General features: G+C 37.4%; 1 protein-coding gene across 1 annotated transcript; it reads right to left on the reverse strand.

Moving 5' to 3' along the window:
- Positions 1-8562: 8562 nt before the first annotated feature.
- On the reverse strand, positions 8563-21779 carry LOC105285369 (cytochrome P450 4C1-like). Its single transcript, XM_026969582.1, has 9 exons — positions 21765-21779; positions 21562-21652; positions 21020-21214; positions 20836-20902; positions 20320-20446; positions 18821-18899; positions 18515-18627; positions 10835-11072; positions 8563-8949 (listed from the first exon to the last, which is right to left on the reverse strand). The coding sequence occupies exons 1-9, from the start codon at positions 21777-21779 to the stop codon at positions 8612-8614; spliced, it is 1263 nt and encodes a 420-aa protein (XP_026825383.1). The 3' UTR covers positions 8563-8611.
- Positions 21780-22089: the final 310 nt, after the last annotated feature.

Below are 22089 nucleotides of genomic sequence, written 5' to 3' on the forward strand. Positions count from 1 at the left end.
AGTAGCGGGCCTTAATGCTAGAGGAATCTCTACGTATCGTGCAGTCGATTGTCACAAAACAAATACTTAAATAACAATCTTCTTCTAACAAGCGCGCGTGCCGCGAATATCTTGTATATCCTCTTATTTCAAAAGGCTATTCAAATTACATAGTAATATTTCTGATAGAGGAATTTACTATTGAGTATAGTTCACGTATTCACTCTTTTATAGATGAATACGTATATCTAAAAGAATATACCATTAATATGTAAGATTTTTTGCTTAGAGGAAATCCTTAGAGGAATTCCCAGTTTAAGACTAGAATATTGTTTTTGGGTGTTATGAAAACTTTTAAACTGAACATGTTAAGATTTATACCAATCTTCAATTATTAATTCGTATAAGTATGCATGCACAACTCTACATAGAAAAGCATCTACTCCTATTAAATCAGTAAATCACACTGAGTGTTATAAAAATATATCCACCACCATAGAAAACACTATATTGCTAATTCTTCACTCACCGACTAGCCGCAATTCAGGATCGGCTGCATTCTGCTACTCACTTCTGAAACAAAAATGATGAAAAGCTGATTAAATTTCAGACACGTATTTAATAAAAATATAAAATAAATAAGTAAATACAAAAGAAATATAGAAAAACATAAAAAATATCTATATGAAATATATAAAAAAGAAAATATGTGGTATTCCATGCACAAAATTATATAAGTGTATGTCAGTATATATTTTTTGTAATATACGTTGTAGACATGAAATATAAAATATAAAAATGATGTAACCAATACAGAATATGTCAGTACAAGATAAAGACTCGTCACACCACACGCAACCGATTCTCCGTTCTTGCACGGTCTTATTACTCTCACGTGGGGTGTCTCGCTAGACTCTTCGCTCAGCGATTCTGCAGTTCGGCTCTGCAACTCTTTCTTTGTCGCCTTATACTTATCGCATCGCTCGATTAGATAAAACGCTTTTTGGAATTCACTCTTTCTCTCTCACTCCTTCACTCACAGTCTCATCTTACAATCACTCGCTGCGATGCTATGCGTTCGCGGCTCACGTCATGACGCATCGCTCTCTGGTGCTTCGCCGACTTACTTATACTCGATATATGCTCGATAATACATATGGTAGCCCTACATTCGGCCATCCTGCTCGAACATTCGCCCTCGAATGTTTTCGCTCTCATTATCAATCTCCGCATCATTCTCACTCTCTGAATCATCACTCACATAATCTACATAATGGAACACACAAACATTCATAATAATGACCGTCTGGAACTATGAAAGCTATATATTTTCAGCTTCGCTTGTCAATCGCTACATGGAAAAAACCGTTCTTCAAATCTAACGTGGTAAAATATTTAGCATCTTGCAACTGATCCAACTGATCTTCGATAAGTGGTAACGGATACCGATCTTTAACGACTTTTCTATTCAATAATCGATAATCAACGCACAATCTAACAGAACCATCTTTCTTTTTAACTAACACTACTGGACTCGCATATTCTGATAGTGATGGCTGTACAATACCGTCGCGTATCCACTCACTTATCTGCGCATTTACGTGCTCTTTTTCCGACACTGATAATCGTCTAGCTCATTGGTAGGCAGGTTCTTCATCTTTGAGGACTATCGACATCTTAAGATCCACGTTTCGCGTTTTACTAGGACTATAACTAGTAATCATATCTTCGATTTGAGCTCTATGCTCGTTCGGTACATGTGCTACATCTATCTCGTCGTTAGCTTTCGGATCCAAATCTATCTGCAAAATCTCGGGCACAGTTTCATCCGCACGCGCTGGCTCTGGCAATGGATTGATAGTAATCTCACCCCCTTTTATCGTCATTTCGACCGTATTAATAAAATCTACACCGATAATCAGCTCGCAACTTAAAAGTGCATTCGACACGACATGTACAAGAATAGGATATGTATTTCCGTCCGTCAAGTTTGCGTTAAATTCACCCAAGGTTAAATTATCGCCTGAACCTACACCGCGAAATCGAACTTCTTCGGATCTAATTTAGGAAATCCTAAACGGAAGTATTTATCGGAACGCAATAAACACATGTCACTTCCGGTGTCAATTAGAGCTAACATCTTATGACCGTTAATCTCTACCTCTTTGCTACATTTTTTATAAACGGTACGGATGTTGGTATCAATATTTCTCACCGCTCTTTGACGCTTTACACATTTCGACGCAATGTGGCCTCGCTCACCACACTCAAAACATTTGAGTCCTTCTACTCTCGTCGGACAATCCGCGTTTATATGGTCACGCAATCCACAGTTGAAGCAACGCCTCATGGTCTCATCCCTCGATGCGTTCTTCTTCTCAGCCTTCTCGCCTCCTCGCTGCCGCTGATTCCCGTCGCTTGACTTCTGCTGATCTCCTCTCTTTACAGCACTCACGGCATGGTGTTTCCTGTCCCACAATGTGATCCGATCAAACGCCTCTAGTAACGCCGTCTTCGTCCTATGTCCGCTCACACGTGCCTGGTCTCTGAGTATGCGGTCGGGTATACCGTCGATGATGTACTCGACCATCTCGTCTTCGTTGATTGGGATACGATTTCCAAGAATGATGCATGTAGTCGCTAAATGTTTCGCCTCTTCTCCATTCACACCCCTCGAATTCTTTACGCAACATAACCACGCTGGGTCAAACATATTCTTCAGCTCACAAAGTAACGTCTCCGTCGATATCTCAAGATATTCCGGCCTCGAGTGGAGCCACTCTTGCGCTTTTCCTCTTAGCCGCATTCCAATTAGTATCTTGGCGTGTTCGTCGTCCAGTTTGTAGGTTCGCTTTAATAATTTTAGCTGCTTCTCCCATGCTCCTACGTTACCCGTTGAACCGTCGAAAGTAGCTAGCAATTCAGCTATGCCGCTGATGTTGATCCTCGGTTGACTCAATCCTTCAGCAGGTGCTCCTGACGCGTGGACAGCTGCCTGCGATCCCGCTCTCAAGAACGTTACCTCTTGCCTCAATCCTTTTACTTCCTCTCGGAGTGCACGCTTTTCACGAACCAATCTTTCCAATTGCTCGGCTACGATTCTCTCGACCGATCGTCGCTGTCGCAGGACACTCAGTCCTGATCACACAATCGTCGCTGTCGCAGGACACTCAGTCCTGGCTGCACGATCCTCGCTGTTGCAGGACACTCAGTCCTGATCACACAATCGTCGTTGCTTGCTGGACACTCAGTCCTAGCTCCCTGTCTTTATCTCGACTCACTGACAATCCCGACTGGCTGGCTTGATTGATCGATCCCGGACGAGCCCCCAAATTTTGTGGTATTCTATGCACAAAATTATATAGTGTATGTCAATATATATTTTTTGTAATATACGTTGTATACATGAAATATAAAATATAAAAATGATATAACCAATACAGAATATGTCAGTACAAGATAAAGACTCGTCACACCACACGCAACCGATTCTCCGTTCTTGCACGGTCTTATTACTCTCACGTGGGGTGTCTCGCTAGACTCTTCGCTCAGCGATTCTGCAGTTCGGCTCTGCAACTCTTTCTTTGTCGCCTTATACTTACCGCATCGCTCGATTAGATAAAACGCTTTTTGGAATTCACTCTTTCTCTCTCACTCCTTCACTCACAGTCTCATCTTACAATCACTCGCTGCGATGCTATGCGTTCGCGGCTCACGTCATGACGCATCGCTCTCTGGTGCTTCGCCGACTTACTTATACTCGATATATGCTCGATAATACATATGGTAGCCCTACATTATTGCAATTAAAACTTGTGATTAATTGATGTTGCAAGTCAAATTTGATAGAAGAATTGTATTTATCTCATTCATGAATAATAAAACGTGGAAATTCGACTTTTTGTTAAATACATTTATCAATTACTCATTTATTTTTGTTAAATAAATTCGACTTTTGTTAAATAAGTTTATCAATTACTCACCTTACGATTGCTCTGGCATCGCCCGTTGATCCTCCTGAGCCTCCTCCTCCTCCTTTCAGTCCTTGATTGATTGCACTCGAAAATATTTATTCTGATAAACGGGAAATCAAACCCTCTGGTATACGAAAGAAACGCCAAGAATACAACCATCAGAAAAATACACATACATAAATAATGATACAAAATTTAAACGGTAAACCTGAAGAAAAGGGGAGCAGTCTCCGATGACCTTGACCTTGACATATATTATAGAGAACACATTCCTGAGTGACCTTCAAAAGATTTTAGCCGTCGCTCGTTGTTTATCAAAAAGTTATTAACAAAAAAGTTTAATGATTTCGCACGAATTTTCAACTGTCCACGCAAAGCAAGAACATGATATTGACATATATTACAAAGGTCACCTTCCCGAATAACCCGCACTAGGTTTCACCCGTCGCTCTTTGTTTGTTAAAAAGTTATTAACAAAAGAAGTTTCGAAAATGTAGTAGTTATTTGGAATATTCAAAGACATAAACGACGAATATGTATATGAACGAAGGAAAGAAAGTCATTTAAAGCAGTGAATCGTTAATATTTAGAATAGTTTGTTTTACTATAAGTATTTACAAAGTATTCTCTGCTTTAACCTAATGTTTGATAATTATTTACAATAAGGCCTTTTCCGAATTCCGATTTTTTTTAGCAGTTTTGATAAAAATCTTCGTTGTGACTCTAACATTGATAATCAATCGGGGGAGCCCGCAAAATACACACCCTTCATATTTTTTTACAATAACTATTTTTTTCCAACATAGTTTTCCGGATCTTCGGCAAGATTATAATTTTCGTGGTCCCAAAGTTTGACAGTGGATTCTTATACGATTTTGGATGGGAAAAAAGAATCTGAAAGTTTTAAATCGATATCTCTATTGGTTTTCGAGATATCGATTTTTTCGTGTAATTATATATATATTAGGAGAAGCAGCTTCGATCATGTTCACTTTAACATATGTTATAGAGGACCCTAAGTAACATACAGAAGGTTTTACTCGTCTGTCATTGTTTATTAAAAAAGTTATTAACAAAAGAAGTTAAATACTTTTACACAAATTTTACACACAAATGGAGATCCACGCGAGAGGGTGAGAATCCCTCAAGGAGCCCCGGACACATACGCATCGTTTTCAGCCCGCTTCGCGGGAGGGCGGGGGGCAGAGGCTTCGCCCCTCCCCCCGCCGGGTTCCATCCCGTGTACTAGGTGATCAAAATAGGTCTGTTCTTTTTAGCTGCACTGCTGAACTAGTGAAGTTAGAGTGAAAGAAAGTATATTCGTCTCATTCTAACTAACTGCACTAGTTCAGTAGTGCAGCTAAAAAGAACAGATCTATTGTGATCACGTAGTACACGGGACGGAACCCGGCGGGGGGGAGGGGCGAAGCCCCTGCCTCCCGCCCTCCCGCGAAGCGGGCTGAAAACGATGCGTCTCTATCCGGGGCTTCAGAGTCGGAAAATATAACCTAACCCAACCCAAGCCCGTTTTTGATTCCCGCTTTTGAACCCCGCGAAAACGGTGAGGAAGAGACTCTCCTTCAGTATTACCTATTTCGAAACTTCTTTTGTTAATAACTTTTTAATAAACAACGAGCGCCGGCTAAAATCTTTTGAAGGTCACTTCAAAAGATTTTAGGGAGGGTCACCGTTATAACATATGTCAAGGTCAAGGTCATCGGAGACTGCTCCCCTTTTCTTCAGGTTTACCATATAATATAATATAAAATAAGTAAAATGATATAAAAATTGTAAATATAATATAAAAGAATACTGTAGTCTTCAAATAATAACAATTCAAATATATACATATCTTAAAATAGCACACAACGCAAATGCAAATATAATCACAAACATAAATTATAACAAGTGATTCGACAAAAAGCTTTTAATAGCCCGAGGGGTCAAAAAGAAAAGATCCAATTGAAGAGAAAATTTATCCGCCATCCCGCACATACGATTCAGCGGCTTATGTTGTCCATAAGAGGTACTATGGTGTCTTATAAAGAACAGATTATTATGCCTTAGGGACTTTTCAGGAACATGCAAGTTAATGCATTCCAGCAGCTCCGGGCAGTCAATATGACCACAAATAAGATTACATAAGAACATCACATCAGTTACCGATCTACGATTCGTAAGTGTCAACAGGTTCAATTCGGACAAAATAAATTCGTAACTGTGATCACATATATCCATCGGTTTACCAAGTTTAAAGCTAGCGCTGCATAGAAAATACAGCACTCCCGACGCGACGGCCTTCGCGAAGCGTTAAAACGCGGTTTAGCACCATGGAAGGATCGCGTCGCGCGTCGGCTGATGTGCGGATCAGCAAACAAAACGTTCGCCCGGGCTGACAATGCGTGACAGCAGAACGAATACTCGCGACGCGTTTCATACGATGGCCGTCGCTTAGAGTCTGCGGATCTCTAATTTGCGGCATTATTCCAATCTTTTTGCGATAATAAAATAATTTCATATAATGTACTTCGATGCACTTGCCATATCGCCGGGGCCCGGCCGTCTCGGAACTAGTGTTGCCAGTAATGGGACTCTAACAGTAGACGGTAGTATTGGTGGAGATGGAGTGGGGATGGTTTCGTGCGCGCCGCGATTTCAGGTAACGTCGGGCAATAGAAGAAGACAAGCATATCACTGTCTGTCTCACTCGCTCGCGAAGATCGCAACAACGAATTGGCATTATTGGCGATGCGCGGTACAAATCTGAATACAAACGTAATCTGTAATTCATCTCTTCATTGCTATATATATATATATATATATATATATATATATATATATATATATATATATGTATATATAAAAGCTACCTTCTGTTTGTTCATAACTATATAAGAGGAATATATTTGCAGTACGAAAACAATATATTGTGAAAATATACTGAATATATTTTTATGAGAAACAAGTTGGTGTTGCTGCGTGAAACAATAAACGTTATAATAAACGTTATAATAAAAAACGTTAAGCGCACGCGTGCAAGTACTCCGCACAACAGCGAAGCTTATTTCCGCAATAGCGGACATTGCTCCGTAATGTATTGAAGATTGTATGTACGATATATTTATTACGAGTTTTAGTTTTAGAACGACTTTACTTTTAATTAAATTTAACAACATTTTATGTTTTACGTTTCTATATTCAAAATGAGATTTATGACGCGATCGCGAAGTCTTCCAGTATATACACGAATAGCATATAAACGAATGACCAATGGGATAACGAAAAATTGAATAATAAATAAACTAGAATCACGATTAGATTGCAGCATCTTTCAATAAATACTAGTAAAATAATTGAAATTCTTTTTATCTTATTGTTTGGTCGCGTGTATAACCGCGCCGCGTTTCTAATAGCCGTGTCTCTAATAGCGTTGCGAGCAAAATATATATTCGATCAAATGAATGAATGAAACTAACTACCGCAACAATTAATATTAATTCATCCGAGAAAGTATTTACGCGAAATCTGTGTGGCGCCGTATTTGATACGACTGCTGCGAATTTCAGTACCGCCTTATTCGACGGTATTTGAACAATTATGTATATCCACGACAAAAACTTAAATTAATGATTTAAGCGGTATAAATCAATCATGAAAAAAAAATATATATATAATATAGATTCAATAAACTGGCAGAAAAATATTTTGGATTTAAAAACAAATTTATTATGAAAACTTTTAAACTGAACATGTTAAGATTTATACCAATCTTCAATCATTAATTCGTATATGCATGCACAACTCTACATAGAAAAGCATCTACTCCTATTAAATCAGTAAATTGAACTGACAAGGAAGATATCCCAGGTGTCCCTATCCGATTTTAATGAAACTTGGTGGGTTTGTAGAGGGGGTCAAAATATTCGATCCGTGTTTTTTTTTTATTGGCAACGAAACATGTTTAAGAGGTGAAATCAACCCTCGAAAATCGATGAAATTTTCGTTTTTCGGCTATAACTTCTGAATGAAGCATGATAGCGCAATTTTGTAAATATACAAAATGTACAAAATTTCGAAAGCTATATACCGACATAAAACTTAATGTTTTGCATAAAAAAATACGAGTTCTAGAACTCAACTTTTTTATTTTTCCACTAATAAACATGAAATTTTTTCTAGTGGACAGGTTCTATTTATAAGAAAACGTATAATAATGCATTTTTGTTCCTACATGTTAGAAAAAATCGAAAATATATTTTAACTATGCATGAGTAGCGAAGTTGCAAGCTGCAGTGACGCCGCACGCCGACCATGTTGCGCGTATTATCATTAGCGAATACGAATTCGCTGCGTGCATTAGTTGCGTGAGGGTCAAGTTATTAAACGGTGGAATATTCGAAAAGGCGAAAAAAATTAAAATAATATAAATATCAGTTCCATTTCCATCGCAAAAGGTATTGAAATCTGCGTAATTGCAATATTCCTAATATTAAATTATATTTTATATACAGCCCTTGATACCTGAATACAATAATAACATGTAATAACATAACAACATAATAACACCATAATAACAATATAACAACATAATAACATATTGCAATCAATTTCAGAAATAAATCCACACTGTGCAAGACATAATAATATTCGCTAGCTAGTTATTTTTTCGGAATAAAATAAAGGAAAACTTCGGTTGGTCGATAAGTTATCGAGAAGTGGAAATGAATCATGTCCGAAGTTTTTACACTTTTCACCCTCCACTTTCTGAAAATCGCCGTTAATATGGTTTTCATTGAAAGTAAAGCAAATTTCTGACCAATGCAGTTTCTTGGCCCACCACTGAATGGAATATAGGCATAAGGACTTCTGTCTCTCGAATTTTCTGGAAGGAATCGATCCGGATCAAACTTTGCTGGTTCCGGCCAAAGTTCCGGATTTCGATGAAGTGTTATAATTGGCAACACAACTTCAACATTTTGCGGAAGAATGTAATCACCTAAAATAAAACGGATCAACATAACAATCCCAAAATAATATGTAGATTAGTTTTCTAAATAAATGTATATGTATAAATAAATATATATACACAACTTATATAAAAGAGTAAAAATATATACATATGAAGATTCTGTACAAAATTATTATTTTTATTATTATAGAGGCTAAAGTATTATAATAGCCACTGTATCATATTCATCTTTATTCGTTAACAAACAAAAAACCACATTTGAGAAATATATACTTTGCTTTCTATAAATACTGGAATTAAATCGACCACAAATAAATATAAATAAATACAAATAAGTCAATATGTTAAAAAATTATTTAAATATAAAATTATAAAATTAATTAAAATGCTTTATTACTTTCTAATAAATAAATTTACTTTTTTATTAAATAACTTTTCTTTACTTTGTATCATAACTCTGTTACATTGCATGTATTGCATGCAACCAACTTTTATTCTAATAAAACTTACATTTAATATCAACGCGCACAATGAACTTCATAAGAAGATAAATGTCAATTGCAATCAAAATAAGAGTCAGTTTGATAATTTTTGCGTAAGCGGTTTTTCAATAGTTAAAGTCTGCTTATCTAATGATCAATAATATTGCAAAATAATTATTCTAGATAATAATTATTTTATCTTCCCGCTTATTAAAACTAAAGTTTTAATTAAATTAACAAACTCTGACATTATGATATTATGATAGAACCAGACTCACGCAATGATAATAGATACAGAATCACGCAAATGTTTTGCATGATGATTGCTTCTGTAAATTATGTTGTTACTGATATTATAAGCAAGCTGAATAAAATAAATAAATAAGTCGCGAGCACTTCCTCTCCAATCGTAACGAGAGCATGAGCGCGGTAGCCGCCGCGTCGCAGCTTGTTTCACTTCGCGCCCTCCGCTCCCGGCTTACTCTTGTAGCTCCGCGCTGATTGACTGATTACAATAATCAATTGCGACGAAACTATTCATCGCATCGAAAAGTAGTATTACACATTTTTTTCTTATATTTTTTTCTCTATCGAATGGTGCTGAGCAAATCCGCCAGTTTTTTAACACTCTGTACACACACACACACACACACACACACACACACACACACACACACACACACACACACACACACACACACACACACACACACACACACACACACACACACAGAGAGAGAGAGAGAGAGAGGGTGTGTGTGTGTGTTTGTGTATACAGGGTGTCCGGTAACTCACGACTCAACGCTCGTGAGTGGATAAAGCGGACTGAACTGAATGGAAAGTCCTATACCATTTTGCAATTTTCACAATAGTTAACAAGTTATTAATTATTAAAAATCGTGCTATTAGTCTGACCTACCGCCGAATGCAAGCGCGCGGCGAGATGCGACCGCCTAGCGATCGAGTACCTAGCGATCGCAGTGGTAATGGCTAGGCATGCCATTTGTAATAAACAACTTCTCGCGCCTAGCAACTTTCGTAAATCTTTGTATTTGGTAATATTAAAACAAATACGTTTACAGTTTTGCACATTAGCGGAGTGATTATAAATATTCCTTTTCAGTACTCACTCAATACAAATAATTTACACATACAGTTTACACAAAGTATAGGTAGGACGTACGTTTTAATGCGACCCGGGCACGCCAAGTATTATTTCAAATTACAAATCCTCAAACTGAATTGCTTCTAGGTACTTGGTAGCGCCTCGACGATGTCACGCCAGTGCTGTATCAAGCGGCTATTTCTCATGCGGCTATTTATTTTTTATGTACTTGGCGTCGCTTGATATATATATATATATATATATATATATATATATATATATATATATGGTGATTTTGACAAATGAAAAGAAAAGCACATCGTACCTATTTTTACGTCTTCATTTAGATATCTTGTGATGAAAGGTCCGGCTGGATATAATCTAAGCGCTTCTTTTATTACTCTATCAAGATATTTTAACTGAGATAACTTGGTTCCATCAGCTAGTGTTTCCGCATCTTGAGAATATTTTTCAAGTTCTTCGTGAAGTTTTTCTTGATGCTCGAGATTATTACCCAAGAGGAAAAGCGTCCAAATTAGTACAGCTGCAGTTGTATCAGAGGCCTATATGTATAAAATTTAGGTTTCAATTTAACATACATACATGCAATATCTCAAAATATATATATTTATGTATTATCATTATGGGGTAATTCCAGTATAGATGACCACACGAGAGAGATAATCAATCGTTCTAATTTCGCTACTGGCTGTACAACTGTGTTATCATTAAATCTGTGATGAGTTTTAATTAGTATGTTTGCAAAAGGAGGTTTTGTAGAAAAATATAACTCTAAAAAACCTTACAAAGGTAAAAGAATACGCTAAGTACATAAAAAAGCAAAACCAAATATGATGAAATCCATAGTTAACTAGCCAAATACCTAGAAGCAATTCAGTTTGAGGATTTGTAATTTGAAATAATACTTGGCGTGCCCGGGTCGCATTGGACATGCATTCTTCTAAATTTGTACTGCCTTGAGTATTTTCACTAATGACTCGTAAATCTTTGTATTTGGTAATATTAAAACAAATACGTTTACAGTTTTGCACATTAGCGGAGTGATTATAAATATCCCTTTTCATTACTCACTCAATACAAATAATTTACACATACAGTTTACACAAAGTATAGGTAGGACGTACGTTTTAATGCGACCCGGGCACGCCAAGTATTATTTCAAATTACAAATCCTCAAACTGAATTGCTTCTAGGTACTTGGCTAGTTAACAATGGATTTCATCATATTTGGTTTTGCTTTTTTATGTACTTGGCGTATTCTTTTACCTTTGTAAGGTTTTTTAGAGGGATCTCATTACTTTTTGTAAACATTTTTATATTTCATTAATTTTTAATGTTTTTATAGAAAAGTACATAAAAATAAACAATAAGGTACCGAACAATGAGAGTCACTGCATAAACATCGAGCGTTACCAAGTTCAGTGCATAGACGTCAAGCGCTAACGTATAGCTTATCTGGAATTCATATCATTTGACATGTCACATAAACTTATGATTAAACTATTTCAGGAACTAAAGCCGTAATAAAAAATCTAACGGCACTTTTATAAGATAATATGGGTGCAAGCTTTCGGTTGCGACCACTTCAAATAAAAATGGTTCAGTTAATCCTGAAATATTGTAATTAAATGTTAGAATTGTGACGTTTCGTTCTCCTTTTCCGAAATCAGGTTCAGACTCACGTACATACGTTCGCACACACACATTCAAAGCGATTTTGTACTTTTTTTTCGTTGCACCACATCGACGACGACGACGACGTTGCACCACATCGACGACGACGACGAAGTTGCACCACGTCGACGACGACGACGTTGCACCACGTCAACGACGTTGACCACGACGACCACGACCACGACGACGTTGCCGTATGACGTTGCAGCACGTCGATGTGGTGCAACGTCGTCATTGTCGTCGTCGTCGTGCAACGTCGTCGTCGAATAAATTAAATCATGCATGTATGAACACATGTGTGAACGCAAGCTTGAGGGACAAAATCGCTTTGCATGGGTTTGTGCGAGCATACGTACGTGAGTGGTCTGAATTCTATGAAAACCGAAACGTCACAGTTTTAACATAGCGATTGCAATATCTCAGGATTGCCTGCACCAATTTAATTCTAATTGATCGCGTTCGAAAGCGTGCACCCATATTATATTATAAAAGTGCCGTTAGATTTTTTATTACGGCTTTAGTTCCTGAGATATTGTAATCACAAGTTTATGTGACCTGTCAAACGATGTAAATTCCGGATAAGCTACTTGGTAGCGCCTCGACGATGTCACGCCAGTGCTGTATCAAGAGGCTATTTCTCATGCGGCTATTAATTTTTTTATGTACTTGGCGTCGCGACGCTACCGCGTCGCTTGATAATTTAGAAAATATTTCTATTTGAATCTTTACTGTCTGCTGGTAATTGTTTTGTGTGTTACTATTTTGGTTTAACTATCAGAAATATATCTAGCTTAAACTGACAGAATTTAGGTTTATTCAAAACTCTCTGCGTATGCCTGATGTACAATTTCCACTTGCGTCCGTTATATTTAACGAAGTGTTTTGATCTCTCTCGGATAATTATGAGAGGTGGCTATAGCACCTCGAAATACTTGGTCAAGTTGTCATTGAATTATCATTATTATTATATTTTTCTACGAAATTTCCCTCTTATTTTTCATCAGGTATTTAACGCTACATCCATGAAGGAAAGAAAAAGATCTAAGAGGTAGTATTAACAATTTTTCTCAATCTCTTTTTTAAAAAATATAAGAAATTTGCTTACGTCTTATTTTAATTTGAAAATTATTTCTTCTCCTCTGTTTATATTTACGTTAATTTTAAAGTTGCTCAACTAATTTTAAATTTTAGAGTCAGTTTTCTCTAGTATATGAAAGCGAATCTATTTCTAACATTCTTTTTGTAAAAATTTAAATATATATTGTGGGATGTTATCGAAAGTGGGATAAAGATGACAAGAATCCTTGATGATCCACACAAGAATTTACTGAGATACGGTACAATAAAATAGAAGAACGTAATGTAACAACTGGCTTGCGCGTAACACGTCTTGACTCGCTCGTTGCCAGATCTCGACTCCCTTCGCGCTGCTCACGCCGCTGCGTGGTCGCCCGCGGAAACAAAGTAACATAAGTCGTCAACCGCATATCAAACTGAACGCGATCACCGCGCTATTAAAACAAAACTAAAATTACAACGTCGCGTTTCCAAAACTAAAACAATCTTCTTGCCATTCTACACTCTCGGCCATCCGACGACATCTGTCCTCAGATGTTATGCTCGTTTCTCTGGGTTATCATTCGATGGGGTGCTCCATGGTTTCATAAACTCTGCTGCTGTAGACGTTTCACGAGGTCCTTCTCCTTCACCGACCTTCTGCACAATATATCGGTCGTTCCGGAGTACTCGCCTGATTCGATATGGACCGAAATATTTTGACGCCAATTTTAATCCGGGTCCGCTTTGTGTTCGCCTAATGGCAACCAAGTCGTTTTCTTTGTACACGCTCGGAGCCTTTCTACCCTTATTATAGCCTCGTCTATTTTCTTCTTGAACCTTAACAATGTTCTCTCTCGCCTGCTGCCGAATATCATCTCGTGCCTCCAAAAACGACGCAGCATCTTCGGTTTCGATGAGATCTTTGAGCTTCGGATCTTCCTTCATCTTCATATGTGTTCCACACAGGAGACGAAATGGTGATACACCCGTACTTCGTGATGGTGCATTATTCAAACATTGCTGAGCTTGTGCAACGTATTTATGCCACTGGGCTGGATTCGGCGCTGCTAACTTTGTCAACACGGGAATTAATATACGGTTAACCCGTTCGACTTGTCCGTTTCCTCTGGGAACTCCTGTCACAATAGTTACATGCTCAATATTTTCTTCTTTACAGTAAGCTTGAAAATCGTGTGAGGTAAATGCTGTCCCTCGGTCGGAAATTATCTTCCTAGGATTTCCGAAAATAGCACTCTGCTGCATCAATCGATCCAATACCTCAGCTGTACTGGTCGACTTCGTAGGATAGAGCCAAACAAATTTTGTGAAGGCGTCTACAACTACGAATAAGTGTTGATACTTCTTCTTGGTGGACGGTAAAGGACCTAGGTGATCAACGTGGTAGGTATCAAACGGACTTTCCCCCTTCGGGATAGGATGTAACCAACCTTCTTTCTTACCCGATTTTCTTTCGGCTAAGATGCAATTTATGCAGTTCTGGACGATGTTTTCGATCTGCTTGCGCATTCCTTTAAACCAATAATTCATCTTGATCAGCTTCTCGGTCTTCTCTGGACCAAAGTGTCCTCGTTCATGCGCCTGTCGGATAATACTATTCTGCATTAACTTCGGGACTACAATTAACTTATCACTATTTAATTTCTTCCACAACAATCCGTTTTCAATAACATACTCTTCAATTTGATTATTCGTTACTTGTTGTCGAATGCCCGCTATTTCTTCATCATCTCCTTGGGCTTTGCGTAGTTTAGCCAGCAGCCCACTCTCGCATTCTGACACAACCATAGCTGTCGGTAGTGCATTTCTGCTGAGCGCGTCGACATGACGCATGTTTCTTCCGGGGCGATGTTCAACTACGTACTGGAAGTCTTGAAGAAAGATGGCCCATCGTGCAATCCGTGGACTAATGTCAGTCTTCTTCATCGTCTGCGTGAAGGCCTGACAGTCTGTGACAATCTTGACCGGTATTCCGATTAAATATACCCTAAACTTTCGCAACGCCTTAACAATCGCAAGAACTTCTAATTCGTAACTATGTAGCTTCGATTCACTTTCGGTAGTTTTGCCGCTCGCGTAAAATACAGGATGAAAAAGACGATCCTCGCTATCTCTTTGCAACAATATCGCTCCGTAACCTCGGGATGACGCGTCCGTATGTAATTCGGTTTCGGCACTGGGACAATAAATCCGCAAAATCGGCTTTTGACTCAGAGCTGTTTTCAGCTGTTCGAATGCGCACTTCTCATTCTCGTCAAAACGAAACGGAACGTTATCTTTCAACAGGTTTGTTAACGGATATGCGATAGAGGCATACTTCGGAATAAACTTTCTAAAGTACCCCGTGAGGCCTAAAAAACTCTGTATCGTTTTTTTATCGATTGGTGTGGGAAATTTCTCTACCGCGCTCGTTTTTTCGTCAGACGGAGTAACTGTTCCGTTCTCTATGATAAATCCTAAATAATTAATCCTCGTCTTTAAAAACTGACATTTTGCCCAGTTTATCTCTAAACCATACGAACTTGCCGTTCGTAACACTTCCTCTAAATTCTGTAGCGCCTCATGTACAGTACGTGCTAAAACATTCACATCATCTACGTATAATGCCACTATTTTTCTAGCAATTAAATCCAAAAAAACTTCATTAATATATTTTTGAAAATACGCAGGGGAGGTACTCAGTCCAAACGGCATACGTAAACACTCGTACTGTCCGCCAGGGACCACAAACGCCGTATATTTGCAACTGTCTTTTGCAACGGGAACGTGGAAAAATCCGTTCTTCAAATCGATGGTACTGAATACTCGCGCGTCCTGTACACGATCTATCTGTTCCTCCATATTATGTGACGGGTATCTCAACTTTACTAACTTCAAATTAAGCTTCCGATAGTCAATGCATACTCGCGTACTTCCATCTTTCTTTTTAACCAGTACGACCGGGCTAGCGTACTCGGAAACCGATGGTCTAATAATACCATCATCTAACCATTTACGTATTTGTTCGTCTAACGTCTTTCGCTCTGCCTCGGCTAACCTACGCGCACGCGTATACACTGGTATTTCGTCTTTTAAAACAATCTTCAATTCAATTCCTGCGTCTCGCATCTTCTCAGGCTTATATTCTGATACCAACTTTTTTATTTTATTTCTACATTCCAAATCTTCGATGTGAACTAAATCTATTGCGTTCGCTTCATTGCTAACATTAATTGCGTTTACTGTAGGTAATTCGGCGAATTGTTCAACAATCTCAAACACTTTAACAATTCCATCTCTTACTCGTAATTCAACGTTATCTCTAAACAAAACATCCGTACCAATTAAAATTTCACATTGCAAAAACGCCTCCGGAACCACATGAACCGTTACGCTAAACGTACATTCATCTACAATAACATTTATTCGGGTTTCACCTAACGTGGTGATTTCCTCTGAACCTACCCCACGGAATTTCGTTTGTCGCTTTGTTAACGTCGGCGCCCCGATTTTTACATACGAATCCGCTCGCATCAAACTAATATCGCTGCCCGTGTCTATTAAAGCCGGTAATTCAATTCCGTTCACCGTAATATTTTTGTAACATTTACCCGTCTTACTTTGCGTCGCGTTACAACTTTTATCTTTATCCGTCGTTTTTTTATTCTCTACCGTGGGACATTTCGCCGCAATATGCCCGTATTCGTCGCACCGAAAACATTTGTTGCCCTTTTCTTTGTTCGGGCAAGCCGCACTTAAATGATTTTGATTACCACAATTAAAACAACGTTTCACGTTTTGCTTACCCGTCTCAACATGCGCAAACTTCTTTTTCTTATCATCTAATTTTACATGCTTTAATTTACCTTTCATTATTTCGTATATCTCTAATTTACGTTTCAATTCCGAAATACTTTTCGCACCATACAAAATAACCTTATTTACCTCATCGTCGTGAATGCCGTCTATTATATACTGTATTACCGCACTAATTTCCATCTTTGCTCTGGAAGCGATCTCCACCATCTTATAACAATACTCCTGGTATGTCTCGTCTATCTTCTTTCTTCTCCGTTGTAACTGCAGGTGTACATCATGACTATCGGCTTTCTGGGCGAATTCTTGCTTCAATGCGATCTTCACGTCTTTCCATGTCTTCCCTCGTGTCTCGTATTTCACGAATATCTTCGCTGACCCGCGTAAAAGTTTTTTCGCATAAATCGTCTTCTGCACGTCATTCCACTGGCACAGTGTTGCTGTTTCGTCAAAATCCTTGATCCATTGTTTGATATTTTTACCGTCGTCGCCGCTAAACGTATCAATGGAATCCTCAACGTCCTTAAAGGTTAGCGTGTACCTTATTCGTCTGCGTGATGCGCCCGAGGGTGCCCCTCGTCGTCCATCGTCTTCCGCTTCGTCACTGGTGTCCGATTCGCTGTCGTCTTTATCGGTCTGGCCGTGCACATCGTCGTCACTAACATCAGCATCTTCGTCTTTTTGATCATCGAGTAACATGGCCGCACGAAAACGTTCCACCAGATCTGCTTTGTTTCCGGTCGTCTTTAATTTACGTCGTCTCAATTCGTCTTTTAACTGGGCTACCGTCATGGCCTCCGCTTCCGCAACGTCTTGTCCATCGTTCTTTTCGCCTTTCTCCTCGTTCGACGCCATCTTGCCACCGCGCCTTCTTTTTTCCTCTATTTTGTCCGAATCCCGGACGAGCCCCCAACTTATATGTGGGATGTTATCGAAAGTGGGATAAAGATGACAAGAATCCTTGATGATCCACACAAGAATTTACTGAGATACGGTACAATAAAATAGAAGAACGTAATGTAACAACTGGCTTGCGCGTAACACGTCTTGACTCGCTCGTTGCCAGATCTCGACTCCCTTCGCGCTGCTCACGCCGCTGCGTGGTCGCCCGCGGAAACAAAGTAACATAAGTCGTCAACCGCATATCAAACTGAACGCGATCACCGCGCTATTAAAACAAAACTAAAATTACAACGTCGCGTTTCCAAAACTAAAACAATCTTCTTGCCATTCTACAATATGTTTCGTTTTATAAACATTAATGTTTCATTAAGATACTACTAGCTTATTTTTTTAACATTTTATTATTGAGAAGCAGACAGTGTTCTTTTCGCACTAAAAAAAACGACTATGGCCATCTATCCCACATTTATCTATTATATATACATTATAAAACCAATACCAATTAAAATACATGAAAATAACATTTTTGACTCACTGCAAGCAAAAATGTATGAACCTGTGCCTGCAATTGATCATCACTTAAGGGATTGTCAGTTTTTTCGTTCTCGTCTAACAGCAAATCTAAAAAGCCTGTTTTCTTTTGTACACCTATAGCAAAAAAGTTTTTGTTAAATACAATTTATATAAAATAGCAAAATTATTATATTGCGTTACAAGAAAATCTGTGCGAATTTTTCAAACAAATTTCCAACGCAACACTTTGTATTAATACTTAATATAAAGTGGTTTTAAATTTTGTTAAAAACATTCGCTTGGACTTTTCAATCATTCCCAATCATACCTATGTGAAATTCGTCATCATTATTTATACTGACGTGGTTGCCTTGTGATTGCCGTAAAGCTTTTTTCTTGCGTATTATCTGAAAATTTTCTACTTGTAATAAGAATTTGGTCAATCTTTGTAACGCTTAATACACTGCTATCGTATATTAACGTAATATATTTGCTAATATTAGTTGCGGAAATTAATTCGGTATCTTTGGTTGAAGAAATCGAGTCTTTATTTATAGAAAAATAATAAACATATCAATCTTGGAAAACTTCATTATGATTTTCTTTTTTTTCATCTATCGAGTAACTGACGAATCTTCTCTCGCAAAAAAGGCAGCTATGAATCAATGAAATCCTTGATGTATTCTCGGATATCTTTTATTTTAGTGGATCACGCGATTCAAATATGCATCGGTCAAGTACTGCTGGAGCGATCGAAATAAATTGTAATCTGTAGAGACTGCTGAGGTCAAATAAACCGCATTTCTCAGAACTTTCCAACTTTACGAATAAATAATATTTGTCACTTTTGCAACATGTGGCCGAGCGTTATAGCTGTAAGATGACTGGCCGTGTTTCATGACTACTAAACGAACTTTTCTCCTTTATTTCACCGATCAAACAAACCAGTTATCGTTGGTAATAGACGGCATTAATTGTTTGCAGTAACTCATAATTTATCGCGGCCTTCATATCTCACTATATAGGTAATAAACTTTGGTTTTCGAAAATATTGGGTTTAGTGGTCGATGTGGTTGACCATGGTCAATCCACGATTTTCTTCTTTTAGGGTTGTCATACAAAACCCACTTTTCATCGCCAGTAATGCTTTTGTACAAAAAGTGTCTTTTATTTTCTTATATCTTCTACGTGTATCGTTTATCAGGATCGTTTTAACCAGAACCGCTATTTCGAATCTCGTTTGCTCCGAACTGATTTCATGCGGAATTTATCGTTTTACTTTTTGAATCTTCCCCAACTTATATAAACCAACATGGGTTTACACGTTACTCCTACTTGTAACGGAAGTTCATTTTAAATCTGAGAAGGATTCCCATTGAATAATTTCTCGAGCTCCTCGTTCTCAAGTATTTTCTCCAGCACTTTTTTTATCGGTAAGACAGAAATAATTACTCCGAAGTTTAAGGTACTACTTTTTACAGATTTTATGCGTTGCAGCACTTTCCCCTAAAACGGAGCAAATCATTTTTCCAGCCCGAGCAGCATTTTTCTCCAGTTGGAAAACCAACAGAATGCAGTGTCTGATATGCTGCTTGTCGAATATCATTGTATCCGTTACTGTTTTGCGAGTTTATGTTGTCAGCTTCGTAAAGCTACATATCTAGCACATTTTAGACCTTAAGAGTAGCACTTCAAAAGCCACTAAATTGCTGGAAGATATTTGAATTTAAAGGAGTTATGATTTATTAAATGTAAAAGTACCGAATTAATTTCCGCATCTACTATTTTAATGATATAACATGTATATATTGTCAGTGTTCAGCATACCTCGTTTGAAAATTTTTGAAATTTATTAAGTACTGATTTAAATTCTCTTCCATTACTCGACAGATAGTAGAGCCAATCAATCCAGAACCACGGTTGAAGTATCCGCTCAAAGTTTAATTGAAACATTCTAAGCAATACAATTACTAAGTTATAAATGTATATATATTATTTAATTAATAAATGTTATTATTTTATTAATAGGATGAATAACTAATTATGATTGTTAAGGGATATATAATCGATGTATGTAATCGAAGTTTAAATCGATAGATAGGATAATCGATACGATAGAAAGTGCGCATGTGTAAACGATCAAGTATTCGGTTCTTGTAGCCGAGCGACGTGTGCTCCGGTCTCTTGCCAATCAGGCGCGTTTCGGAGCAGACGTAGTTTCGTGTAGCCGTGATTCTTTATATACGTTCTTTACATTGTTTCGTTCCTTTCATACTGTGTTAACTCTCAATAAATTTAGTTTAAGAATATCTAACAATGATGTATCGAAATATGTAAGCTGACCTATCTATTACAGACTTAAGGTCACTTTCAACTTCTTGGATTCGTAAATTCACTCCCATTGCTGTATCTGCAATTTAACACCTAGTGAGATTTATTTTTATTTCTTGTAGTGAGATTTTCTTCTTAATATGTCACTTATAAAGTTGAAATTCGAAGTAATAAGTATAATTTATACAAACGTTACCGCATGTAATATCGAGAATAACTTTTCCAACGAAAGGAACAATATCGATAGCATTGCCTGAATTTCTTTCGATTTCTTTCTCGAGGCATTTTATTAGGATATTTGTTTTTTCCGATATAGTCATGGTATATTTGTTCAATATACTTGTATGGAATGTTGGAGCAATGAATTTCCTATCATGGACCCATTGTGTTCCTGAAGCAGTATGAAAATGAAACAGACAAGTAGTATTATTTAACAGAATATTAGGAGATAATCGAATATTGATAAAACCTTAATATAGAAGCCAAGTAAAAAATACATTGTACGTCCATTATTATCATTTCAATTATTTTTAAAATGGTGTGAATATATTTTCTTTTCTCTGTGCTTCAGTTTCGCGTTTTAGCAAAGTAAGCGAATAAACGTATAACTAATCCAATGAATTATATAACAAAAGTAAAATAAACAGATACATATGTACAAGGTAAGTCTATCATATGACAACTATTTCATGAAATTATAGAAATAGTTTCATGAAAATTTTGTTTATTTATTTATACCTCCAGAAGTGAGAAGTCCATTCCCTATGGTTTGTTTTACCAAGGTGTAAACTAATCCCTTGTCAAGATTCACAGAACTAGTCAAAATAGGCTAGAAAACAATTTAGCAATATATAAACATACAGAGTTTCCAAACCATCTGTAACAATTCTTTTTGCTTTCTAAATGAGGACGGATTAAAATTCAGCAATAACAGAACTAACAATAAAATTTTGCATGTTCAAGCAAATGTCAGAATGGCATATAACGCGTATTGAATTGATAGAGAAGCCTGTACAGATTTTTTTAGTTAAATTGAACGCAAAATTTTATATCAATTCTCAATAAAAAGTTTTGTGTTTGAATTGTGCGAAAAAAAATCTGCATGGACTTTACCCTTTTAAAAGTCGCGGGAGTTGTCGAAAAGTTGAGACAAAGTTGCGAAAATAACTGTTTAGAGCATGTTTCAGACTAATATAACTAATACTTTCCGTGACATTAAAAGGTCGTGCGATACACTATTTTAAAGCTAGAACCTGAATTTTTCAG

This window comes from Ooceraea biroi, chromosome 1, assembly GCF_003672135.1.
Source record: "Ooceraea biroi isolate clonal line C1 chromosome 1, Obir_v5.4, whole genome shotgun sequence".
Taxonomy (NCBI): Eukaryota; Metazoa; Arthropoda; class Insecta; order Hymenoptera; family Formicidae; genus Ooceraea; species Ooceraea biroi.